Source organism: Cervus canadensis, chromosome 13 (assembly GCF_019320065.1).
Source record: "Cervus canadensis isolate Bull #8, Minnesota chromosome 13, ASM1932006v1, whole genome shotgun sequence".
NCBI lineage: Eukaryota > Metazoa > Chordata > Mammalia > Artiodactyla > Cervidae > Cervus > Cervus canadensis.
Genome location: NC_057398.1, coordinates 52,170,550 through 52,197,944, shown reverse-complemented (window position 1 = coordinate 52,197,944; position 27,395 = coordinate 52,170,550). Strand labels below are relative to the sequence as shown.

At 46.2% G+C, this 27,395-nt stretch overlaps 1 protein-coding gene across 3 annotated transcripts in view; it reads right to left on the bottom strand.

Annotated features, from left to right (window-relative positions):
* SUSD4 (sushi domain containing 4) overlaps positions 1 to 26,463 on the bottom strand; it is a 130,483-nt gene extending 104,020 nt beyond the window's left edge. For 2 of the 3 annotated variants that reach the window (XM_043485834.1, XM_043485835.1), the window contains exons 1-2: positions 26,199 to 26,462; positions 25,412 to 25,588 (exon numbers count right to left, since the gene is read on the bottom strand). In XM_043485834.1, coding sequence (XP_043341769.1) covers positions 25,412 to 25,553 — 142 coding nt within the window. In that variant the 5' untranslated portion in view covers positions 25,554 to 25,588; positions 26,199 to 26,462. Of the gene's footprint in view, positions 1 to 25,411; positions 25,589 to 26,198 lie in introns of all 3 variants that reach the window. The other variant, XM_043485836.1, reaches the window with a different exon arrangement.
* Positions 26,464 to 27,395: the final 932 nt, after the last annotated feature.

Below are 27,395 nucleotides of genomic sequence, written 5' to 3'. Positions count from 1 at the left end.
ACCTGGCCTCTACCCTCCACCCCTTCCAGTCATGACTCCAAAATGTCTCCAGACATTTGTAGTCATCCCTTGGGGGTGGGAATCACCCCGGTGGAAAACCATGGCCTTAAAGCCTGGCTCAAACTCGCTGATCCTTTTAGAAACTCTCAGTGTTTTCCCAGTGTCCTCCCAATGAGTTCTTAGGAAGGAAACAGTCTTCAAGAGGCTGGGGGATTATGTTTCCTATGTATGATTTCCTTTCTCTGGAGGCTTTGGGATCCACACCCTTGGGCTAAGATTCAAGGTAAACTGGGGAAGAGAGGCTTAAGAGGAGAAGCAGAGAGGGAAGCTGACAGATTCATCCTTGGTCTGATATCTGGCGCTTCATGGCTGAGGCTCCCCTGCCTGGAGACACTGAGGCAAGGAGGGGTAGACACTCAGGGCTCCAGGGCCAGGTGGCTGGACAGGACCCCAGCCCCAGTTCAGTTCAGTCGCTCAGTCGTCTCTGACTCTTTGTGACCCCATGGACTGCAGCACACCAGGCCTCCCTGTCCATCACCAACTCCCAGAACTTGCTCAAACTCATGTCCATTGAGTAGATGATACCATCCAACCATCTCATCCTTGTTCTCCCCATCTCATCCTGCCTTCAATCTTTCCCAGCATTAGGTTCTTTTTCAGTGAGTCAGTTCTTCGCATCAGGTGGCCAAAGTATCGGAGCTTCAGCTTCAGCATCACTCCCTTCAATGAACATTCAGGACTGATTTCCTTTAGGACTTACTGGTTGGACCTCCTTTCAGTCCAAGGGACTCTCCAGAATCTTCTCCAACACCACAGTTCAAAAGCATCAATTCTTCAGTGCTCAGCTTTCTTTATAGTCCAACTCTCACATCCATACATGACCACTGGAAAAACCATAGCTTTGACTAGACGGACCTTTGTTGGCAAAGTAATGTCTCTGCTTTTTTATATCCTGTCTAGGTTGGTCATAGCTTTTCTTCCAAGGAGCAAGTGTCTTTTAATTTCATGGCTGCAGTCACCATCCACAGTGATTTTGGGGCCCAAGAAAATAAAGTCTGTCACTGTTTCCATTGTTTCTCCATCTATTTGCCATAAAGTGATAGGACCAGATGCCATGATCTTCATTTTCTGAATGTTGACTTTTAAGCCAGCTTTTTCACTCTTCTCTTTCACTTTCATCAAGAGGCTCTTCAGTTCCTCTTCTATTTCTGCCATAAGCATGGTGTCATCTGCATATCTGAGGTGATTGATATTTTTCCCAGCAAGCTTGATTCCAGCTTGTGCTTTATCCAGCCCAGCATTTTGCATGATGCACTCTGCATATAAGTTAAATAAGGAGGGTGACAATATACAACCTTGACATACTCCTTCCCCAATTTGGAACCAGTCTGTCGTTTCATGTCTGGTTCTAATTGTTGCTTCTTGACCCGCATACAGATTTCTCAGGAGGCAATTAAGGTGGTCCGGCATTCCCATCTCTTGAAGAATTTTCCACAGTTTGTTGTCATCCACACATTCAAAGGCTTTGGCCAAGTCAAGAAAGCAGAAGTAGACATTTTTCTGGAACTCTCTTGCTTTTTAGATGATTCAACAGATGTTGGTAATTTGATCTCTGGTTCCTCTCTCTGCCTTTTCTAAATCCAGTTTGAACATCTGGAAATTCTCAGTTCACATACTGTTGAAACCTTGCTTGGAGAATTTTGAGCATTAAGTTGCTAGTGTGTGAGATGAGTACAACTGTGTGGTAGTTTGAGCTTTCTTTGGCAGTGCCTTTCGTTGCGACTGGAATGAAAACTGACCTTTTCCAGTCCTGTGGCCACTGCTGAGTTTTCCAAATTTGCTGGCATACTCAGTGCAGCACTTTCACAGCATCATCTTTTAGGACTTGAAATAGCTCAGCTGGAATTCCAAACAAAACTAGTTTTGTTTGTAGTGATGCTTCCTAAGGCCCGCTTGCCTTCAGACTCTAGGATGTCTGGTTTTAGGTGAGTGATCACACCATTGTGATTATCCTGGTCATGAAGATCTTTTCTGTATAGTTCTTCTGTGTATTCTTGCCATTCTTCTCAATATCTTCTGCTTCTGTTAGATCCATACAATTTCTGTCTTTTATTGTGCCCATCTTTGCATGAAATATTCCCTTGGTATGTCTAATTTTCTTGAAGAGATCACTAGTCTTTCCCATTCTATTGTTTTCCTCTATTTCTTTGCATTGATCACTGAGGAAGGCTTTCTTATTTCTCCTTGCTATTCTTTAGAACTCTGCATTCAGACAGGTGTATCTTTCCTTTTCTCCTTTGCCTTTCGCTTCTCTTCTTTTCACAGTTATTTGTAAGGCCTCCTCAGACAACCATTTTGCCTTTTTTGCATTTCTTTTTCTTGGGGATGGTCTTGATCACTGCCTCCCCTTCCTAATTCTAGGCCCTTGGGTCTGTCCTTTCATTTATCTCTGCTGTGGTTTGGTTGTCTGAAAATGGGCATTAGAAAACAGTTCCTAATTTGTAAAACTGTTAATACACATGAAGCACTTGAAATGTGCCTGGCGTGAAGCAAGTAATTGATAAATGTTAGCCATCATTATTACCATGATTAATAATACGGCTACTACATTTTCAGTCTTACTGACTGTATGTTTCCAAAACATGCTCTCAGTTCAGGCCACAGTGAATCCTTACATGGCAGTGAACATTGTTATTGTATAGTCACTAAGTTGTGTTGTACTCTTTGTGACCCCATGGACTATAGCCCACCAGTCTCCTCTGTCCATGGAATTCCCCAGGCAAGAATACTGGAGTGGGTTGCCATTTCCTCCTCCAGAGGAATCTGCCCAACCCAGGGATGGAACCTACATCTCCTGAATTGGCAGGCATATTCTTTACCACTGAGCCACGAGGGAAGCCCAGCAGTGAACATACTTTATGCCTGTCCATGGTAATGCCTATGTTCATGCTTTTTCTTCTAAAATCCTCTGCTCTCCATGTCCTCCTGCAGAAATTGTATGTGCCTTTCAAGGCCTACTCAAGTGTTATCTCTGTTACAATCCTTCCCTCTTCAAACTAGATAACAGCCATCTTTCCTACTCCTGGACTCCAAAATGCTATGATTATGCACTCAACACATACCTTCTTCTGTCACAAGTATAGGGAATAAAATTATTTCCCAACTAAACGCATCTCAACCCCTATTTTAGGAGTCATTCTATAGAACCTAGAATATAGCCTTTCACATAGTTAGTGATTCTAACTTGAATGCATAAAGGAAATACTAATCTAAAATACTATCTTATAATACTAGGATTTCTTTTCTGAGAAGAGCATTTTAAGGCATGTAAAGGCAGTCATCCCTCAGTATCCTTGGGGGACTGGTTCAGAACCCCTGCATATACCGAAATCCATAGATGCTCAAGTCCTTTATATAAAATGGCAAAGTATCTACCTATAATATATGTGTATATATAACAGTGATAGTGTTAGTCATTCAGTCATGTCTGACTCTTTACTACCCCATGGACTGTAGCCCATCAGGCTCCTCTGTCCATGGAATCCTCCAGGCAAGAATACTGGAGTGGGTTGCTATTCCATTCTCCAGAGGATCTTACTGACCCAGGGATTGAACCCATGTCTCTTGCATTGCAGGTGGATTCTTTATATGTAATTTATGCACAGCCTCCTTTACACTTTAAATCATCTCTAGATTACTTATAGTACCTAATACAATGTAAATCCAATGTAAATAGTTATAAATACAGTGTAAATGCTATATAAGTAATTGCCAGTGTGCAGCTATTTCAAGTTTTGCTCTGGGGAATTTTCTGGAATTTTTTTTTTCAGATATTTTCAATCCACAGTTAGTTAAATCTGTAGATGCAGAACCCTCAGATATGGGAGACCCATTGTACTCAAACCCAACTGTATTGAACTAGGTATCCCTGCTAACATATACTTGTAACAAAAAGTTTTAAAATTTTCAGTTCTCAGTTATAAGGTCTTAAGCATGATGAACACAGTTTCTCTACCTTTTTCAGCATGTTAAGTGTTGAATTAATATTCTCACATACATCATCCATTGCTTCGTCGTGGTCTTGCTTCTGTGCCAGCTTTGATGGTTTCCCTGTACTGAGACACAGTGAACCGTCACAGTTCTCAGGGGTCTGAAGGTCTCGGCATGAAGGCAGGGTTCCTGTTGCACCACTCCTGAGTCTTGATGTGAGTGAGCTGGGCTCAGAGAAAACACTACAGGAGTTGGTGAAGCAATGGCCATTGGTGTGTGGCACAAAAGGGCCTGAGAGCTTGGACCTCAGTTCCCTGGAGAAAACAGCACCTTGTGTGCTGCCAGAAGCAAAAACTGAGCCCTTGTTACGAAGGAACCTGTCGCACCAGCCTTGGAACAGCCCCCAGGTCTGGGAAGCTGCGCTCTGCTGCCCCTGCAGCCTAGTCTCAGGGGTGCTGGACCCCCAATCCCAGCCCAGGGAGACTCAGGCACATGGACAGATGAGGAGACAGAGGGGGCAGACAGGCTCAATGCCCCAGGAAGGTGAAGTCTTAAAATATTTAAATTCTGCCCCACCCCCCAAAAAAATGCAAGGCTGATCTAAGTGTTCCCTATAACTCTAAATGTGTTCAGTCGTTTCTAACTCTTTGCGACCTCAGACTGCAGCCCGCCAGGAATTCTCCAGGCAAGAATACTGGAGCAGATAGCCATTCCCTTCCCTAGGGTATCTTCCTGACCCAGGGATGGAACCAGATTTCCTGCATTGCAGGCAGATTCTTTATAGTCTGAGCCACCAGGGAAACCTAACTCTAAATGTACCGGAGGGAAATTAAAAAGAAGTATTTAGCAGCTCATAGGCATATGAAGTACATGCCCCAAGACTGGGGGTGTGGGTGGAAAGAACCTACTGAAATGAAGAGTTTTCAGTGAATTTATGGAGAACAAGGTTCATGGAAGGGAAGGATTAGCAGGAGCGGTAGTAGCCAGCATTCCCTGAGCTTCTCTGTCCCTGGCCAGCAGTAGTTATAAGTGTTTCCATGTATTATTTCATTTAATCCAAATAACCCCCCAAAGGTGGGTCCTGTTGTTATAATCTCCAGGTGTCTGAGGATGGGGAAGGATGTCACAGAAAAGCCCCAGCAGAGAAGAGATTGATTGGGACCCAGTCCCATCTGTGCCACTAACCAGCTGTGAAACCCACAATTCAACTCCTCTCTGGACCTTTAGTCATTAAGGCAGTCCCTAGAACTCTCCAGTTCTACTGCTACTAATCCAAAACCCAGCCAACCTGAACAACAGAGACATTGATTATGTTTCGAACATTCACTATACCAAAATTATAACCAAAAAAAAAAAAGCAACACTTTTTTCATGAGCGACTAAATCATCCTATAACAACACTGGCAACAGTAGCATCATCACACTTATAGAAACTATATGTCCCAGTATATCACAGTGACCTGCAGAATTACAAAGATAAGCATCACTTTTGCCAGTTTATTGGAGTATTTCTCATTCTGTCAACATTTTCAGGGGGGAAGGTAAAGAGGAATATTTTCCACACACCACATCCTATAAGCGCATAAGTTCCTTGGTCCCACCTGTCACTCACCTCTGCCTCCCCCACCCTGCCTAGGTCAGCGCCTCACATACAATGTGTGTGTTAGTGGCTCATTTGTGTCTGACTTTGTGATCCCAAGCACTGTAGCTGGCCAGGCTCCTCTGTCCAAAGAATTCTCCAGGCAAGAATGCTAGAGTGGGTGGCCACTTCCTTCTCCATCACATATAATAAAGGCTCAAAAAATGCTGGTTGAGTAAATGATCACCCCACCTCTTCTTTACTTATTGTTTTGATATTTATATAAATTTATAGAAAAACCACTTAATATTAGAGAGTTCTAAACTGCACAGCATTGATTTGCCACAGCCATGGCAGAGGAGGGGTTAAGTTAAAGGGGCCACTCTCTGCAGGCTGCCAGTCCGGTCGGTGAATTTGTCAGTCTCCCTGTCTGAGGATCCTCTTTAGACCCTCTCTCCCCACCCCACCCCCGAATCTCAGCCTATAGGTGTTCAAGTCCAAAATGGCCAGAGAAACGTACTCAATAAGGAGGAAAGATAATTTGCCAAACCCTTGAAAACAGTCTCCTCCTCTGCACCATTTCTGGCAGGAGCTTGGCCACAGACTCACTCCACAGCCCTCTGTTCTAAGCCTGTAGTTGTTTTTTAACCCTTTCAGATCATGAACCCATCTAAGGATCTGTGGGAAGCAGCATACTCTCTTCAGAGAAATGCACCGACCAGTCTTCACACATGTGCAGGGCCAGGCATGAGGGATACAAGGTGGGGGGCGGTTCTCAGACCTCCATAAGCTGGATCCCAGGCACGATGGTCTTCCCTGGTGGCTCAGATGGTAAAGAATTTGCCCGCGGTATAGGAGACCCGGGTTCAATCCCTGGTTGGGAAGATCCCCTGGAGAAGGGAATGGCTACCCACTCCAGTATTCTTGCCTGGAGAATTTCATGGACAGAAGAGCCTGGTGGACTATATAGCCCATGGGGTCACAAAAAGTCCGACACAACTGAGCGACTAACACTTTCACTTTCAGGCACTAGACTGCAATTCCTAGGCTGTGGGGAGCAGAGGGGGAAGGAAGAGCTAGGCCTTAGGGTACTTGGCACTGTCTTCTCTGTCTGGATGACATCTCTTCTTAAACGAAAAGGCTTTAGGGTCTCCTAACACAGGCCCTTCAAAACAGCACCACAATGAAATCCAGATTCACAAATCCTTCAGCTATTTCATTTGTTTCAACTTAAAATATCAGAAAAAGGAAAAAAAAAAGCACAAAAGAAATGTTTTGACTAGGAGAGAAGAAACTGCTCCATAAAAGATACTTCCAAAATGACTTAAAGGCACAATCAAAGATAGCTTCCTGTTACTGTACGCATTAACCCGTCACTTCTCCGCAGGCTAATTCCACATGATAATCCAATATTTACCCGACGTGAACTAGGAGTGGGTCCACCGGGTGGCCTTGGGGAGCCATCTGCAATTGATTTTTCAGTGATCGACAACTGTAATGGAATAATGGGAGTGTCTAACAGTAGGCTGATTCAGTTAGAGCGAATCTGATGGCCCTGTAATTTGAGAAACTTGGCAAATTTGAACTTCCAGATCATCTTTGGACCCCACTGTCAGACTCTGCATATGGTTGATCTGTGTAAAGCAAACCTCAAGAAATATTTGATGAATGACTTCATGTCACGCATACATAGGTAAGTGAATGACTTGTAAACCAGCCCCCTAAACACACGTGCACGTGCACGTGCACACACACACACACACACACACGAGGCAGGTTCACATGGCTGCACCTTGGCTCACAGTACTTCTTCCTCCCCTTGTGCACCTAACTGCCACTGTTCCTTTAGAACTCAGCTCTGCTATCATTGCCTCCTAGAAGCTTTCCCTGATCTTCCCTGGCTAGGATAAGAATTCTGGATCCTCATATCTGGTCACTAGAACTTGTCTTCCTTTGACATTTGTTAAGGGTTGAATTGTGACCACTCCCACAAATCTGTATCTTAAAGCTGAAAACCCCAATATGACTATATTTGGACACAGGGCCTATAGGTAAGTTAAATTGAACCTATTAAGGTTAAATGGGGTCAGAAGGATGGGGCCCTAATCCAACAGGACTGGCTTCCTTATAAGAGACACCAGAATGCTCCCTCGGCCTGTCTCTGCCTATGCACACAAACCAAAGAAAAGCCATTTGGTGAGGACATGGCTAGAAGGCGGCCATCTGCAAGCCAGGAAGAGAGCCCTCACCAGAAACCAACCCTGCTGGCACCTCGATCTTGGACTTCCAGCCTCCAGACCACGAGAAGATAAACTTCTGTTGTTTAAGCCACCCAGTCTATGGTATTTTGTCACAGCAGCTCAAGCAAATGGTCAACAGTACAAATGCACAGACACATAACTCTTTGAGGGTTGACACTATCTTCTTCCTGTTTATAGTCTTGGTACATAATGTGGTCCTTGCACATAGTAAGTGCTTAATAAATCCCTACTGAGTAAATGTGACAGTGGATGGAGGTAACAGGCTATGAAGACCTCTTACCTTTCTCACCCTTAGACTCTCAGAGCCATGTTTAAATCCCCTGAGGTCAGAGTAGGTGAAAAACTCAAGCCCTCCAGGTGCTGTCACTCACAGAGGGAGGGGTGATGTTCAAGGCAAAGCCAGACGTCAACCCACTTAGTGTCCTTCTAGCCAATTACTTGCAGCAGTTGCTGCCACCTGCCCAGATGTCAGATGCAAGAAAGAAGAGAGAGTTCAGAAATAATAAAATGCTCAACTCAACAACATCTTTTACTCATATAAGAGCAGATCCTGGCTGCAGAGTCCTTTAACCTGCTGACTGAGCTGTGGGTAAGGGACTAGGTAGGACTCTCTCCGTCGACTGTGCTTTGAGAGATCATCGGTGAAAAGCCTGGTGCCTGCCCTGAAGGAACCTGTAGCCGAGCTGTGAGATCTGCATTAGGAAATATTGTCCGGGTCCTCAGGACCTTCATTAGTCATTAGATTCATGTTTACTGAATATCTAGAACTCACAGTGCATGGTCAGGTTAAAAAAAAAAAAAAAAAAAGATTAATCAGCTGTGGATCCTAGCTTTCAGGAGCTTTTGTAAGTTAAAAAATAATGATGATGATAAGGACAATGAGGAGACTAGCAGTCAACACGAATGAAATCTCACCACAAGCCAGGCACTGGTCTCTGCGCTTTCCACATATTAACCTATCTACTCCTCACAGCAGTTCTGTGATGGGGCTTTTATTATCCCCATTACACAGATGAGGAGACTGAGGCAAAGACGAGTTAAGTAGTTTGCCCCACAACGTATAAAGCAACCAAGCAACAGAGGTGGGATTCAGTCCCAGAGATCTGTCTCCAGACCCCTTGTCCTCAGGGACTAAAAGTGCTACATAAGGAGATGAGAGACTTTCTCTTCCCTCCTCCTTAGAATTATGTGGCTGGATGGAGTGCAGTGTTTTTGCAGGTTGGTGACAGGATATGAGGAGGTGCAGCCACGTAAAGCAGGTAGGGAAGCAGGTGGGGGTGTGGGGTGGCTTGTTCAGCGAGGTCCTCTCAGTGCCCATTCTGTCCAGGCAAACTCTGGGGAGGAGCCAAGGGGCTCCATGCAAACCCCCTAACCAACCATCTCCATGGTCTTCCCCAGCTCAGCAGCCTACAATTCCAATGCTGTGAGAGTTCTGATGACAGAGAGGGTTCTCAGAGCTAAGGAAGCTAAGGACTGTCCAAGAGGTCACAGAAGGTATGAAAAGGAGATGTAAGCCGTCTCTTCAAGGACAGGAAGGCTCTGGGAAGGTAGAAAGAGGATGGCAGGTAATGTTTCAGGCCTGAGTAAAGGTCAGCTGGAGGGCTACTAACCCTAACCCTAACCTTAATTTCCAGTTAAATTCTGCCCTACCCTTGTTTTTCCAAGTCAAAAGGCCATCTGTAGTGCATCATCTTTCTTCTGGAACTCTCAAAAGATACGTGGCCATCTGGCTCTTCAACTTGTACCTTCATCCAGGAACAGTATTGGAAAAATAGAGTTTACATGGACATGGAAGGCCCAAGGAGAAACGGGCTTGCTGCAGCCTCTTGCGCGTTTCCTTGCAAGTTAGCTGATGCTACATCACCGAGAACATGACCCAGTTTAGCAACAACATCAACACAGCAGGGACTAGAGAAAATGCCAAGTATTAGAAGACCGAGGCGCGTGGGAGGTGAGATGCACACAAACCATGCCACAAACTGGAGGTAGAGACCAGTCCACGGCTCTGCTTTTGATTAAAGCCTCTGGTAGCCCCACTGCATGAAGGAAAGCAAGAGAGAACAATTTTAACAGCAGCAGCAACAACAGACTATCAGGAATCTGCCCTCGAGTGTGGCTGCCCAGGGCGCAAAGGTGATCCTCACGGGGACAGGGCAGGTTCACTTCCAGTCTTAGATCCTCTGTGCTTGGGGGAGCCCCCAAGGATCTGGGTCTTCCTTCATCTGGAGGTAACAAAGGGCAAAAGCTCTGAGCTCATTACCATGTAAATGAAAACTACAAGGCAGATTTTCAGCAAAGCTGCTCTCAGGGGATAAATGCCCTGCCACCTCATAAAACCATGCAGGACCCTCTTCTATTAATTCAAAGCCCCTAATGGGGCTGTCCTTTAAACGACTCCTTCCCCAAATCAGGACCTGGCATTCCAGGGCTGAGGAGGTTACAGAGAGGCACCCTCGGAGGCTAACAGGCTGTTTCCCCCAAAGGGTTCTGAGTGGATCGCAAAAGGGATTTCCAGGCATTCTGGCCAAAGACTAGGACCCCACGACCTCCAGCCATAGACTCCCAAAAGCAGCCTCCCATCCACAAAACTATAAAGAGATTCTTGAAAATGAGAGACCATATGCAGCGGGAGGTAAGAGAAGGTGGATAAAGCACTGAGTCCCTGGATCCAGATGCAGTTCTCAGTTCATCTCACTGTCCTACCTGAGCCAGAAGGTGCTGGCCCAAATGCCTCCAGCAGCAGAAATACCGCGGGGAGAAGGGGGAGGCGGAGAGGGACACACAGGCACGCTGCCTTCCGAGACCTCTGAAGCACCTTTAATGAGTCCCCTGCCTGTCTCACGTGTTGAACTGCTTTTTCCAGGGGCGTCTGTGAGCACGCTAAAGGGGCTGACTGGGCTTGGGCCAACAGCTCTTGAGAAGTTCTTCTCCGTGGCACAAGGACCTTCTCCATCTCCAGAGGCGACTATTCACTGAATGCACCGGCAGCGGGGCCTGAGCAGATGGGCACGTTCCATTTTGCAGCAAAAGAGCTCCTCCAGACGCCTTGACATCATGTCCGCACAAAATGAGCTTTCACAGGGGTCAGGACCCGCATGTGGGGAGGCGTTTCCATGCTGAGCAGAGCATCTTTCTTTGGGATTTAGGAAAGTGAAAGGTAAAAACTGGCCCTAGGCACAGCAGAGAAGGCTCCTTCCAGACAGGCAGTCCTAACTCCATCTCGTATTTATAAAATGCCTCTCGGTACCTGCACCCCGCAAAGTGTAGAGGAGCGAGCCTTGTTGCCCCTGATGGACAGATGAAACCAGAGCATGTAGAGGTTAAGTGACTTGCTTCAGAGGTGACAGAGCTGGTCACAGGGGGTGGGGGTGACAGAGGGATCACTCTCTGACAATCACACCTTTGAAGATTAACTGACAGCTTGAGAAGACTGAATCTTTGAAGGACTGGAGGATAGGGCTGCCAAAGGACGTGTGGAGGAAGGACATGCATCTGAAGCCCAAAGCTCATAAAACATCGCAGCCCACCCCCCAGGAGCTCAGAGGAAGGGGGCAACTACAAGGCGGAGAGCCCCTGGGCACTCTCACTGTGCTCACGAACTTCATCCCCTCTGCCCAACATCCCCAAGAGGGGAAACACCCCAAGCCACCCTGGGCCACCTAGTGGCCCTGTCCAGCTCTAGTTCTACAGTTAGCTCCATCGTCCCCCCACCCCATGAAGGCTGGAGAAGATGGTGACTCTCCTGCAGTCAAGCCTCAAACATCTCTACGTAGATTCTCCATCCTCCCAAACAGCTTTCCTGCCTCCTGCCCTGCTCTCCTTTCCGTCCAATGGGTGCGGGCATCCAGAATTCAAAGCTTAAACATCATCCTAATAACAACAAAGATTAAACCTCCTGCCTTCAAAAAGAATCAGCCATCAATAGAATCAAGTCCTGTTGTTGTTATCATTGTTTTATTATTATTACTATTACCAATGTGGCACAACTCCTCACCATCCTTACTGGATTCTCCTCTTTAGAATGTGGATGTTTAAACATGGATGTTTCCTGGGATTCCTCCTCAGTCCCTCTCCTACACTCTCTTCCTGGGAAAGTTAAGCCTCCTCCCCGCCCTGCTCTCCATGTAGCTGATACACAAGTCTACATCTCTGGCTTCACTCCCTCTCCTGGGCACCTGAGTTTTCAACTGCCTGATGGACAGATGGTGTCCAAATGTAATTAGCTGGGCATGTGGGTCCAACCTGCCTTTCCAGCCTTCTCTCTTGTCTCTTCTCAATCTATCTGCCCTTTACTAACCCTATCCTGGGCTAGTCCTTGTCTTTGTTACATATTCTTTCTCAATCTCAGCATCTGAGCATTCCTCAATCCTCAGCATTACTTGATCCTCTCTCCTGAAAAAAAAGAAAAAGAAAAACATCTCTCCACAAATACCTTCTATGCCTGGAAAATTATTTTACTGTTCAAGACTTTGCTCAAGTGTTCTCTTCTTTGATAAGCTGCCCCTGCTCCTCCTCCATCCCCAGAGCCTCCAGTATAAATCTCCACCATAGGGTCTGCCACAGGAATCATGACAGTGAGTTCTATCCTGGGGCCAAGGACCAGTGACCACCAGGTGATTTCAATACCACACACCTCTCTCAGCATGCGCTACTGGGTGTTGTCGTGTATTTATTATGCTATATTCCTTCAAAACAAAGGAAGCTCTTGGTAGGCTAACCCCAGCATAGTCAATGCAGCAAACATTCATTATTCATGAGCACTTTGTTGGTGATGATGTTGACACCTGACATAGTTATGATACTTTCCCCTATCCATGCATTTGATTCTCACAACCGTTATGGGAGGGAGATGGTCCAAATATTTCACAAATAATGAAACTGAGGCAGCAGTTAGGTTACCATCACTAGGCTAGCTGGTGACAATAGCAAGGAAAACTGTGTACTTTCCACTGGACCCTACATGGCTCCAGCTCTTTGCCTCAAGAAATGAAGACATACCCACCAAGGCATCATTACCAGCAAAAGAGTGCCTCCCATTCTATAAAACAGTGGTGTAAACAGATGGGTGTTACAGAAAAAAACAAAAAACACCTGGTCTACCATTTACAATCCAATGGTAAAAATCTGAGCAAGCGTTTAAAGGATAAATAGAAATAACAATTCAAAACTACTGAGTTGTTCCACACCAGAGGAACTCAAGTTTCTAAATGATTATTCCCCTGTTTTAAGTAGAATTTAAACATAAAGGTGGCACCAATGAGCCATTGAGTATATGCTGTCACGCAGGTGTGCTAAGACGCTTCAGCTGTGTCCAACTCTCTGCAACCCCATGGACTGTAGTCTGCAAGCCTCCTCTGCCCATGCAATTCTCCAGGCAAGAATACTGGAGTGGGTTGCCATACCTCCTCCAGCGAATTGTCCCAACCTAGGGATCAAACCGGCGTCTCCTGCGGCTCCTGCACTGCAGGAAGATTCTTGATTCAAGATTCATGAATGCTTGAAGATTCATGTTGGCAAGAAATCCACATGCTGTCATACCACCACTTAAAGTTGCAGATTCCACTCCCAAAAGAAACTGTGAAAATGTATCCTTGGGTTAGATTCTGACACTGAGACTCAGAGTTACCAGAAGCAGTCTAATAGAACATGGAGAGCCTCTCCCAGGATTAGCCCTCTAAACCTATCAAGTTTCTACAAAACAAGCAGATTCTGTTATTTCTGCCTGAAGAGAATCAGAATCTTCTGACTTTAAGTGTTTAGGTTAAGTCCAAAGGATTCTTCTTTGTATTGAGACTCTGAAACTGGAAACCAACTACATCAGTCACAATGTTGCACAACATCCAAATTGTAAAGAATCCACTGTAAGAATGGATTTTCTTTCTTTCTTAAAAGAATCTCTCTCTTGCTGGTTCACCCAATTTAACCACATATATCTTTTAGAAAGGCAATCAAATCAAAGAAATAAGGATTTTTTGTATTTTGGTTACTTGGAGAAAAAGGTCTATTGAACCAGAGTGACCCTCCTTGTTTGGTCACCAATTTCAAACAGAAACATGAGATAACGAGGTTGAACTATCATTTCCCAAAAACACCTTACTCATCCTTTCTCTTGAGAAGGTCAGTATATTGAGATAATAATGAAATGAGTACTCACCAAGCTTACCAGGGTCTGCAATTCCTCTTCCCTCTAAGGATAAAACTCCATTTCTGGAGACGAGACATCTGCTGGACGCACTCACAATTGTGCCCACCCGCAGTCCCCTACCCTCCTGGGGCTGCCTGCTTTTTTGTCTTCACAGTGAAGTAAAAGGGGCTCTCAAGTTTGCTGTCACTGCCAAATAATGTCAAGAACTATTCTGTTTTACTTCTCTGATGCTCCCAGTCTACCTTGTTTCAGATTAATAAAGCAATTACAATACTCTCAATTAAGAAGCTATTTTACAATGCACTTTCAATTCCAGTTGGTGAGCAAGTCACTTAATTATTTCTATTTGTTTTTCTTCTTGAGTGGATAACTTCTGTCTTTGAATACTAAAGCAATCTTTTTCTAAAAGGAGACAAAATACTGGGCCAAGTTCTTCCCTAAAACTTTAGTATCTTCAGCTCATACCATCAAACATGGCTTCCTGGACAGTAGAGTAAGCATCTCTCAGATAGCATCAACTATCAAACCTTATTCTTACTTCAAAGTTAACCTTTCTGAAGGAACTTTTTGACATGCTCATGATCCTCAGGTATAATTTCTCTTTTTTATGTTTTGATATATACTAACTAGATAATCATCATCTGGATTTAGAAAAGGCAGAGGAACCAGAGATCAAATTGCCAACACCCGCTGGATCACAGAAAAAGCAAGAGAGTTCCAGAAAAACATCTATTTCTGCTTTATTGACTACACCAAAACGTTTGACTGTGTGGATCACAACAAACTGTGGAAAATTCTTAAAGAGAAGGGAATACCAGACCACCTGACCTGCCTCCTGAGAAATCTGTATGCAGGTCAAGAAGCAACAGTTAGAACCAGATATGGAACAATGGACTGGTTCCAAATTGGGAAAGGAGTATGTCAAGGCTGTATACTGTTACCCTGCTTATTTAACTTATATGCAGAGTACCTCATGAGAAATGCTGGGCTGGATGCAGCACAAGATGGAATCAAGATTGCTGGGAGAAACATTAATAACCTCAGATATGCAGATGACACTACGCTTATGGCAGAAAGTGAAGAAAAACTAAACAGCCTCTTGATGAAAGTGAAAGAGGAGAGTGAAAAGCTGGCTTAAAACTCAACATTCAAAAAAACTAAGATCACAGTATCTGGTCCCATCACTTCATGTCAGAGAGATGGGGAAACAATGGAAACAGTGACAAACTTTATTTTCTTGGGCTCCAAAATCACTGCAGATGGTGACTGCTGCTGTGAAATTAAAAGATGCTTGCTCCTTGGAAGAAAAGCTATGACCAACCTAGACAGGATATAAAAAAGCAGAGACATTACTTTGCCAACAAAGGTCCATATAGTCAAAGCTATGGTTTTTCCAGTAGTTATGTATGGATGTGAGAGTTGGACCATAAAGAAAGCTGAGAGCCAAAGAATGGATGTTTTTGAACTGTGGTATTGGAGAAGACTCTTGAGAGTCCCTTGGGTTGTAAGGAGATCCAACCAATCAATCCTAAAGGAAATCAGTCCTGAATATTCATTGGAAGGACTGATGCTGAAGCTGAAACTCCAAGACTTTGGCCACCTGATGCAAAGAACTGACTCATTGGAAAAGACCCTGATGCTGGGAAAGATTGAAGGCAGGAGGAGAAGGAGAGGCAGAGTATGAGATGGCTGGATGCCATCACCGACTCAATGGACATGAGTTTGAGCAATTTCTGGCAGTTGGTGACGGACAGGGTAGCCTAGCATGCTACAGTCCATGAGGTCACAAAGAGTCAGACACAACTGAGCAACTGCATTGAACTGAACTGAACTGAACTAGGTTACCACCTACATGGTATAAATGAAAAGATAGGTTTAAAGGCTGGATTTCCCAGGTGGCACCAGTGGTAAAGAACCCACCTGCCAATACAGGAGACATAGATGCAGGTTCAATCTTGAGTCAGGAAGATCCCCTGGAGGTGACATGGCAATCCACTCCAGTATCCTTGCCTGGAGAATCCCACGGACAGAGGAGCCTGGAAGGCTACAGTCCATGGGGTGGTAAAGAGTCAGACATGACTGAAGCGACTTAGCATGTGGAATGGCAGAGGCAAGTCTTGACCAACAGGCCTGACTGCTTATTGGTTTTTGTCTATTTGTAGGTCCTTAGGAGATCAAACTCCTAGAGAACGTTTCTTCAAATTAAAAAAGAAAAAAAGAGGACAGAAAAAATCAAAATCTCATCCTCTCACTGTGTTAAGAAAATTAAAGGTGGTGACACATGTAAAGACACCATATAAACCGTAACATTCTAAACATGTATCAGCTAAAGTTATTAACAACACTTGACCACACGACCTGGAAAAGGACCCCTCCAAAGAAAGCTGTCTCACTGGGAATGCTAAACAGGAGGGGAAGATAAAAGTCTGAAGGCCTCCAGCAGAAGGCTCCAGAAACCAGCCCCTTGTTTTTACACCCTTTGCTCCTCAGGGCAGGTAAGACTCAGAGCATGTCTCATTCATTCTCATCGCCTTCCTCAGATAGTCACAGAGATAGGAATGGAGATAAGACACATCCTGATGGGTTCATGAGTGTCTAACCTCTTCCTTTTCTCCACTTGGAGTCAAGGTTTCGGCACTGTGGCCATCACTTTGTCCTGAGTTGGGAGATTCTGTTGTTGTTGATTTGCTTATATATTTCCTACTTTTGAGTCACAACACAAAAAGAGTGCCCCTAGAAATGCAAACCAAAATCATACCTGTTGGAATGGTTATTGTTAAAAAAAAGATAACAAATAATAAGTGCTGTTAAAGATGAAGAGAAAAGGGAACCCTTGCACACTGGTGGTGGGAATGTAAACTGGTGGGTGCAGTCACTGTGAGAAACAGCATTGAGGTTCCTCAAAAAATTAAAAATAGAACTATCACATGATCCAGCTATTCCACTCCTGGGCATATATCCAGAGAAAATGAAAACACTAATTTGAGAAGATATATGCACCCCCATGTTCATAGCAGCATTATTTACAATAGCCAAGATATGGAAGCAACCATAATGTCCATCAGCAGATGAATGGATAAAGAAGATACAGTGTACAGTCAAACGGCCATCATCAAAAAGTCTACAAACAATAAATGCTATAGAGGGTGTATGGAAAAAAAGGGATTGCTTTGCTGGTGGGAATGTAAATTGATATAGTCACTATGGAAGATGGTATGGAGATTCCTTAAAAAAATTAGGAATAAAACCACCATATGACCCAGCAATCCCACTACTAAGCATGAACCCTGAGGAAACTCAAACTGAAAAAGATACGTGCACCCCAATGTTCATTGCAGCACTATTTACTGGAATATGGCTAGCTGGAACATGAAAGCAACCTAGATGTCCATCAACAGATGAATGGATAAAGAAGCTGTGGTACATATATACAATAGAATACTACTCAGCCATAAAAAGGAACGCAGTTGTCAGTTCTAATGAGGTGGATGAACCTAGAGCCTATTATATACAGTGAAGTATGTCAGAAAGAGAAATATAAATATTGAATACTGACACATATACGTGAATCTAGAAAGATGGTACTGATGAATTTATTTTCAAGGCAGCAGTGGAGAAAAAGACATAGAGAACAGATGTATGGACACAGGGGAGGGGAGGAGAGAGAGGGTGAGAGGTATGGAGAGAGGAACATGGAAACTAACACTACCATATCTAAAGTAGACAGCCAGTGGGAATTTGCCATGTGACTCAGGGAACCCAAACAGGGGCTCTGTGACAATCTAGAAGGGTGGGGTGGGGAGGGAGATGGCAGGGAGGATTGGGAGGGAGGGGACATGGGTGTACCTATGGCTGATTCTTGATGTATGACAGAAAACCACAAAATACTGTGATGCAATTATCCTTCAATTAAAAAAATTTTTTTTAAAGAAGATATGGTATATACACCATACAGTACATATAATGGACTATTTACTACTCAGCCATTAAAAAGAATGAAATGTTGCCATTTGCAACAACACAGACAAACCTTAGGACACTGTGCTTGGTGACGTAAGTCAGAGAGAAACAAATCTGTACATTTTCATTTATATGTGGAATATAAAAAATAAAAACAAATGAGTATAACAAAACAGAAATAGACATAGATACAGAGAAAATACCAGAGGTTACCAGTGTGGGGAAAGACACAACAGGGGAAGGGGATTAAGAGGAACAAACTACTAAGTATAAAATAAATAAGATACAAGGATGTGAAGCACAGCACAGGGAATATAGCCAATATTTTACAATAACCTTAAATGAAGTACAATCTAAAAAACTATGAAATCACTGTTATACAACTGAAACTAATGTAACTCTGGAAATCAACTATACTTCAATTAAAAAAAGGGTTCTGTTATATCAAAGTGGATGGGCCAAAGTTCCAAAATATTCAATAACTGTGGATTAAAGAGAAATACTTGGGTTGAAATATAAAAAAGCAAAACATGCATTTAGCAATTAGCATTTCCATGCTTATGGAGAAAGCTTACAACTAAAAGGATAATCTGGGTCACCATGCCTCACTTTCTAACAGGGTAGCCCTGAGAAGTAATAGTTCCTACTGCGTAGAGCTGGCATGAGCATTAAATGAGTTAAAACATGTAATGTGGAAAACAGCATCGGCACAGACTAAGCACTGTCTAAAGGTTAGTACTATTATAGCAATTGACAAATTTTTATCAGTCACTCAGATGTTGGCCACTTTAAAAACTGTCCCATCTTTTTCCAATCTTTCCTGGTTAGCAACAGTTAAACAGTTTGTTCCTATGAAAACAGACCCATAAGTTGACAAAATGAGGTGTCTGATACATGAGAATATACATCTGATGCCTCTGTCCTCCGTGCTATTATTTGGTTTTGGTGAAACGTGACTGTGTTTATAAACAAGTTAGAAAAACCTATTTTTCTGCCCCCTTCTCTCCCTCAATTCAGAGGCAATGATCCCAACTGACCTCTTTAGACATACTGCTGCTATGTGTGGTTCTTTCAATTATCAAACACCAAACGAGCTTGCAAAATAAGACAAGGATCAAAGAAGTCTGGAAAAATCACCTTCTTCATCAGTATCAATAAGTAACACTAAATTTTAAACTGAATTAAAAATCTATGGGAAGGGCCTCCCTGGCGGCTTAGTGGTAAAGAATCCATCTGCCAATGCAAGAGACACAGGTCTGATCCCCGTCCCTGGTCTGGGAGCATCCCACATGCTGGGGTGCAGCTAACCCCATGCACCACAACTACTGAAGCCCAAGTGCCCTAGAGCCCTGCTCCACAGCAAGAGAAGCTCCTGCAATGAGAAGCCTATGCACCGCAACTAGAGAAAACCCAGGTTCGCTGCAACTAGAGAGAAGACCTCACAGCAACAAAGATCCAGCACAGCCAAAAACTAAATACATAAAATTATATATATGTATATATACATATGTGTAAAAGAAAGTCTCAGAAATCATACATATATATATATATAAGAAAGTCTCAGAAATCATATATATATAAAAGAAAGTCTCAGAAATAAGCCCATTAAAAAAAAAGTATGTGAAAAAATAGTTTAATGCAAGCCTCTGCATTCAAATTTTCGAGAAGAAACCAGTCCTTACTTGTCTGTTTCCTAGGGAGCGAGGACTACGTTCCCTTATCTGCTCATCCCCCAGGCATGCAAGACACTCACAAAAGATGAATGGATAGAGGGAAAAAAACAGAGCTGGCTTCACCCAGAGTACAGAACCCATCAAATTCTTATAATCACAGAATTAAAGAATGTGAGTGATATGGAAGGAATTGAGGGAAGGAGAAGTTACACCACTTGCCCAAAGCCACGGAGCTATTTAACAGCAGAGACCGGACTCAATCTGTCACCTCTATAAAGAACGCAGAGCTCTCGAGGTGTACAGAGCTTCCCAGCTAAGGGCAAGTCTCCGTGGCCTTTTGGAAGCTTTTGAAATATGCCTCTGACACCAGGAAAAGAATCATGTGGGTGCTTTCCTTCATGTATCTAATCAATATTTCCTGGAGAGCAATTTTCACCTACACTCTTTGTTACTCTCAGGAATTAAAGAACCACTGATTCACTCTCCAGCTCGCCACTTCAGGCCTCTAAGATGAGAGATTTGCTACTGGCGGTATGAAATCCTTCTCTTGTGTCTCCCAGAGCTTTCAAATTTCACTTCAGGGATAAATCAAAAGCATTCCCATGCTGCTTATATTAGAGTGGCCTTTTGTTAAAGAAACATGCTTTATAGTTTGAGGCGTTGGGACTTTTGTTTACAGACTGAATTAAGTACAGGTTGAAATTGTGGCTTTTAGACATAACATCACAGGAAAAGTTTATGCTCCATAGTGTAAGAAATCTTTCTCAAACTCCAAAGGACAAGCACCTCCAAATCAGTGAGCCAGGCAGACAGCATTTGTTCCTGTCTCCTGGCACACAGCTCAATGCTACAGCCACGTGGCCCAAACAAGACCTCAAGGAGCTTAAGCCAATGGTACTAGTGACGCAACTCTAATGTGCAGACAGGGCAGCCCCACAGGGAGTGCCCTGGGTCAGAGACTCAGAAGCAGAGAAAGGAAACGGCACAGCTCAGATGATATTATGTTCCTGCTTTAAACCCTCAGTGGCCCCCACCGCCTGCTGTGCGACACTCAGAATCCTCACTTGGGCTTCCAAGGACACTTACGATAGGCTTCCAATCTATTCGCCCTCTTTATGGGCTGGCTCCCTGCACGTACACCATGTTCTGGGCTTCCTGGTGGCTCAGATGGTAAAGAATCTGCCCGCAATGCAGGAGACCCGGGTTCGATCCCTGGGTTGGGACACACCCCTGGAGAATGGAATTGCTACCCACTCCAGTATTCTTGCCTGGAGAACTTCATGGACAGAGAAGCCTGGCAGGCTTCAGTCCAAGGGGTCACAAAGAGTCAGACATGACTGAACAACTAACATTTTCACTTTTCATACCATGTTCCAGAAGATCTAGACTGTTCTCTCTCCCTGAACGGTCCAAACATGTCACCAACTCCTTATCCCTACACAAAATGCCTCTTTCAAGATGCTCTAACCATTCCCTCCCTGAGACCCCATCCTCAGGGCCACCTCTTTCCTGGAAACTTTCCTGAGTTTTCTACCAGCCTCCTAGACCGCCTCCAGATGGAAGTGGCCTGAACTGCCATGACACTCTTGCACCTCTGTAACCGTCCATGGTAGTTATTTTCTAAGTTGTGCAGCAGTAATTTGGAATCTTTTTTCTTGCTGTCCATCAGCCTTACTGAGCACCTTCTATGTATGAGATGCCATGCTGGGTGCCCGGGACATGAAAATAGATAAGAGTCAAAGTTCTTGCCTTCAGTGGGCTTACGGTCTCGTGGATGAGACAACACCATAACAAAGGGTTACACTTAGCTCAGGGGAGAAATGAAATGTGAAAGAGATAATGGTATTTTAAGTTGGGTCTTAAAGAGAAATGTGTTCATTGGGCAAAAAATACAGAGGAAGGAATGGTTCTTCAAGGTAAAAAGAACATTATATACAACGGTGCTTGTCATAGGGTGGGGGACAAGTGCTCAGTGTTTCCTGAATGAATAAAAACAGGTGGGGAAGATTATAGATTGGCTAGTCCCCCTCCTCACTACTGTTTATGTTTACTAAGTGCGTTCATGACCCCCATCCATCACAGCAACCCCAGAAATTAGGTAGCATCATCCTCATTTTATGGATGAGGAAACTGAGGCTTCTAAGACCCAAAGCTGCAAAGCTATCAAGCAGCAGAGCTCGGCCACTGTTCCTAATAATATGTCGCTGTTGTTTAGCTGTTCAGTCATGTCTGACTCTTTTACAACTCTAGGGACTGTAGCCCGCCAGGCTCCTCAGACCTTGGGATTGCCCAGGCAAGAGTACGGGAGTGGGTTGCCATTTTCTTCTCCAGGGGATCTTTCTGATCCAGGGATTGAACCTGTGTCTCTTGCACTGGCAGGCGGATTCTTTACCACTGAGCCACCAGGGAAGCCCTCCTGATAATACAAGGATGCGCTAATGAGTTTGCCTTCAACAACGTAAATACAAAGCAAACTTTTAGCTCTCTTCCTCTAAGCCTGGGTGGACCACTCCAGGCAGTGATCAAATACCCAAATACCATCTCTGGGAACACACACTGAGAAAGAAGAAAGAAGCAGCCAAAGAAGCTTTGCTCCATGCAGACTCCAGGCACAGCGAGGTCCTGTGTCTCCCCATGAATCTGGTATTAGTCGTCTCACAGTACATGATGTTAGTGGTCCCAACTGCGGGCACTTTTTCCTTAATATACAAATGACAACCTGGAAAGAGCCATCCAAAGGTCCCCTCAGGCCAACCCAGGCTCATTAAAGCTCTCTTAGGGCTCTAAAAATTGAATTGACTCTCCAGCTTTCTAGGACAAAGCATTTCATTTTCCATGGAGTTCTTTCCCTCCCTTTTCTTCATCTGATCATTTTCTCAATGTCTCCCATTCCAGTTCAGGCTTTTTCCGTCACTCTTGTATCGGGCACAAGCTTTTTTTCTTTTTTCTTTTTTTGTGCCTAGCTGAGACTATTATATCTTGCTATTGTCATGTTCCTTTTCCATTGAAAGCAATCAAAAATGAAAATCCACATTTCAGAACAGTGTCTATTAAACAGGCACCTTTTATATGGTTGGGTAAAAAAAAAAAAAAACAGTGCTGAGTTTTAGCACAGAGTTTCATCTCTGTGTACCACTGAAAGATTAGATACCTGGGTGAGACTTCCCCTCTTTCACAGGTTATTTGTATTTGGGTATTGGATACAGGTGGCAGAAAATCCAGAGTTATCTTAATCCAACTTATCTTAATGAATGCTTTAGTCTAAAGCATTGAATGATTTAGTCTAAATCAAAGTGTGGCTCAGCTGTTAAAGAATCCACCTGCAATGCAGGAGAGCTGGGTTCAATCCCTGGGTTGGGAAGATCCCCTGGAGAAGGGAAAGGCTACCCACTCCAGTATTCCAGCTTGGAGAATTCCATGGATCAAAGTGTAGTCCTGGGACCAGCAGTGACTGCATCACATGTGAGCTTGTTGGAAATGGAGACTCTCAGGCCCACTCCAGACCAGCTGAACTAGAATCCGCCTTTTTGCGAGATCCTAGGTGATTTGTATGCACGTGAGAATTTTAGAAACACTGGTCTGGAATTAAGATGATTTTAATTTAATAAAACCCTCCTGGACCCTCCACGTGGATTTCTTTCCTAAGAAACAAATCTCTGTATGGTGAACTCCACAAAACATCATCCACCACCCTTCTCCACCCAAACTGTTTATTCATGGAAGAATTTTGAAATGATAAATCATCTTCCAGAAATTACACTCTCAGCCTGAGGGGAGTTCCAAATGAAGCAAAGCTGATGGTCAGCCTTTCTGCAGCATGTGAGAACTAAGAAGGGAGAGGTGACAGGCGACCCTCCTCCCATCTTCTTTGAGGCACTGGATCTTTTTTTTTTTTCTTTTTTTAAAATATATTTATTTTTTAATTGAAGGATAATTGCTTTACAGGCACTGGATCTTTTTGTGGACATCTTCACCTCTCAGAAAAGAGAAGTGAAAGACGTGTTGTACAGTCACATGGGTGATCAATGTGGGAGACTAGGGAGGCTGTGCTGTGTCCAGAGATCTGAGATCCTTGAGCGGGGGTGCTCTGTAAACACAAACGGCAAAACCAAGGGCCAGCCTTCAAATTCAGAAAGTGTGTCCAAGCACACTTCCAATAACAACAGTCAAGAGACAGGTAGATGAACCCTCTCTAACCTGTCATCTAGATCCGAGAAAGGGATGGAGAAAATGGAGAATCAGATGTCCCTGGTTTGAGGAAATGACGAGCCAGAACTGGAGGCAAGAGGAGAAAAGAGGGGCGGTAATGACCCAGCCCTGCTCAAGGGTGTCCTGCCCACCTGGTCCTACTCACCCTCCAAGTGGACCAAAAGCCCACGGCAGGAGAGGCTGTCACCAGAGCCCAGGCAGCCATACAGGTGTTGGCCTAGCATCCCTGTTGATTTTGTCCTCTATAAAGGGGACACCTGCCTCAGAGACATTTCTATTTTATAAAAACAAAACAAAACAAAAAAAGACCACCAAAAAAGTTACCTCTTGTTGAAAAACCAAAACCCAAACATAACCAGCTCCCACATCTAAAGCATCTTCTCACTAATTCTCATAGACAGGCACATCACAAGAAGCTCCTTTAGACTCCGGGCATCTTTCAGACCTCTAAGTGCAGTACCTGAGTTATCGATTACTCCGTGTCAAAGCCCAAATTGGTACTCCCCTCCCCCACTTCTGCTAATTTTTCACTCCTTATTTCCATCTTCACCTTTGAATTCTCTAAAACAGCAATATTTTAAAACACTAAAATGGTTTACTTACATCATTCAATACCTGCTTTTCCAGCAATTATGATTTATTTATGTATTAATGTTTGTCAGCTCCAGATACACGATTCTGCCCTTTTAACATGCCCACATCAGCAAGCTCTCACAGAGAATCTGGAACGGACAGCAATGAGCAGTGGAGGCAGAAAGACTCTAAGGCTCTGAAGTTCAGACAGGAGAGGCATGGGTCTTCCCCTACCACAGCCAAAAGAGAGCCCTGTCCCCCAGAGCCGAGTATGTTAGAGATTAAGCACCTATGGGGACTGAGGCGCTGAATCTGATTTCAGCTAACTTCCACTTCACAGAAAAGCACTCGGCTTTACTTCCCCTGTAAGTCGGACTGAATGAACCAAGCAATCCTCCAGAAACACATCTGAAGGAAGACCTCTGCATCCCCTCCCCACCCCCAGCGTGCACGGGCATGCCCGAACACTCCACCTCCCAAGGCAAGAGAAAGTTAACTTTCAAATAAACCTGTCCTGCAGCCAGTCTGGCCATGTTTCCAGACCCGTCACATTCACAAAGGTGGTTCTTTGCAACTCTCGCCTAAATCCAGAAGCTGAAACCTGACCTCTGCCTCCCGAGGGCACAAAGGTCCACAAACTTTACTCCTTTACCACAAAGGCACCACTTTCTCTCTCTTCCTCTCTCTCAGCTTCTCTTTGGTCAAAGTGAAAATAATGGGCCAGGCTTATTGTCTTTGCTTCGGAGAAGCCAGGCTGGGTGGCTAGTGGGAAGCTCCAGACAGAATGTGGGTGTGTGAATCTGTGCAGGCTCCACAGAGGAATTTTCTGGGAACTCCAGGGGTTTTGAACGAAGAAGGGTGGTCTCGGGCTGGGACACAGGGGCTCCTCAGGTTCTCCGGTACCCCCAGAAGTCTGGGGGGTGGGGGGAAGGTGGGGACTGGAGGGGCCAGGGCTGTCCTGCCAGCCAGGCTCCCCTACCCTGCCATCCCAGGCCCTCCCGGCCACCGCGGGGTCACTCACCGCCCGTGAGCTGAGCGGGGCCGAAGCACAGCGCCAGCTGAAACCACAGGATCACGGCCAAGAGTCTCTGGGGGGACTGAGGCTGCTGCTGCTGCTGCTCTAAAAATCCATCTCCATTGCTCGGGTTCATTCCATGATACATCTTTCATCCACAGAGGGCATCCGGCTTGCAAGAGTCTGCAACCAGGAGCGAACACGACAATACCCCAGGCTGCCGGGGCTCGGGGGCCACGCTCCCCCCGCCCCATCTCCGCCCTGGGACCCGGAGCCTCGGTTTCCCCGGCTCCATCCCCGTTCCTCCCCCGCGCGGGCCCCCGCCCCCTTTCCCACGGCGAGATTTCCCCCACACACACACCCAGCGCGGGGTACACTGAGTAACAGCTGCCGCGGGATGCTGCGCGTGCAGTAGGGATGGAGGAGGGGAGGGAGGGCAGGGGTTAGCGCACATTGGCTCTGCGCCGGTCCCCGGGATTCAGCGGCTGTGGCCGCCACAGAAAAGTCTAAAGCCTTTCAGCCTCTCGAGGTTGAAAAAACACTTTTCCCTGGGCCTATACATTTCACTCTTAGGGATCTCACGATGTGGCCACCGGATCCCCCCAGCTACTTCTCTGGTTTTCCCCAGGATCGGGATGGGTCCTATTGCCCAGTCCCCAGTGAGATTTCTCTGCGCTGTCAGAAAAAAAAAAAAATCCTCCCTCGGGGAGCGGAACCAGGCACCAACTCCCCCTCCTCGGCCTGCGCGCGCCTCCCCGGGATGGAAAGCCCCTTCCAGGGCTCTCGGTCTTACCTGTGGGTCTCATGCATGCAGCTTCCTTCCCTCCTCCTCCTCCTCCCCCCGGCAGTCTAACCCGCATCTGTGCGCGACCTCTGCTGCCGCCGCTGCGCGAGCGAGCGAGACGGAAGCCTCGGCGGCAGCGGCGGCGGCGGCGGCGGCGGCGCCCGGCTCCAGCTCCCCCGCCCGCGCTCTCCCTCCCCAGGCTCCGGGAGCGGACGGGTGCGGGGGTTGGGGGCGGAGGGTGGGGGGGTGGCAGGAGGATGGCAGCCCGGCCGCGCGCCCCCGAAGAGGCGCCCGCGCGCCCGCTACCTGAGCTCGCGAGCGCGCGGCGGCGGCGCGGAAAGAGGGAGGGGGCGGGGGCGGGGCGGAGGCGCGCAGCCGGGGCACGCACGCGGGCACGCGCCTCGCAGACCCAGCCGGCGCCGCGACTGGGGAAGGGGCCTCGCGAGCGCCGGGAGGGGGAAGGGGACCGCCGTCGCCGCTGCCGCGACCAATGGGAAGCCCGCGCGCCTGCACCTGTCGGGACGCCAGGCGCTTGGCGGATGGTTCCCACACGCCTAAGGCCGGGTCGCCCCTTCGCTGGCGCAGGACCACGGCGGTCCCCGCCTGTGCTGCGCGCGAGCCCGGGTGGCCGCCGCGGCCTCCGCGCGTCCTCCCGTGCCCCCAGCGCGCCGCACGGCGCGGGAGAGCGCCCCGCTTTAGACTACTGCCGCGGCGGTGGCTCCGATCCGTGAGACAAGAGTGCGCAGCCCGGCCGGTCCCCACCCCAGGACCCTCACCACCGACCGGGTTCACGTGGGCAGGGAGGGGAGGTGGCTTGTTGCCAAAGTCTCTTCTTTTCCAGCGTTTAGCTCGCCCCACCCCTCCCACTCGCCCCCAACCCCGTCCCAGGAAGTCTCTGTGTGTCCCCTCGGAGCCCGAATGACACTCTTCTGCCTCCCTGTCTCCCTTGTTATTTCCCCTTTTGCGAGCCGCAGGCGTAGGGCGCGAGGACTCTTAGCCTGTCTTGGAGATGCGCTGGCCCCTCGGAACCTCCGCCAGGCGCGCAGAAGGTTAAGTACGGAGGAGGGGGCGAGTGGGGGGGTTGTTTCGGGGGCCGTGGATCGGAACCCAAAGGGGTCGAGGTGTTTGCCCTCCCAGCCCGCGGTGGAGAGAGTTCGCCTCGTGGGTGCTGTCTCTGTGCGGGTTTCGGTGCCCGAGCCCACCCGG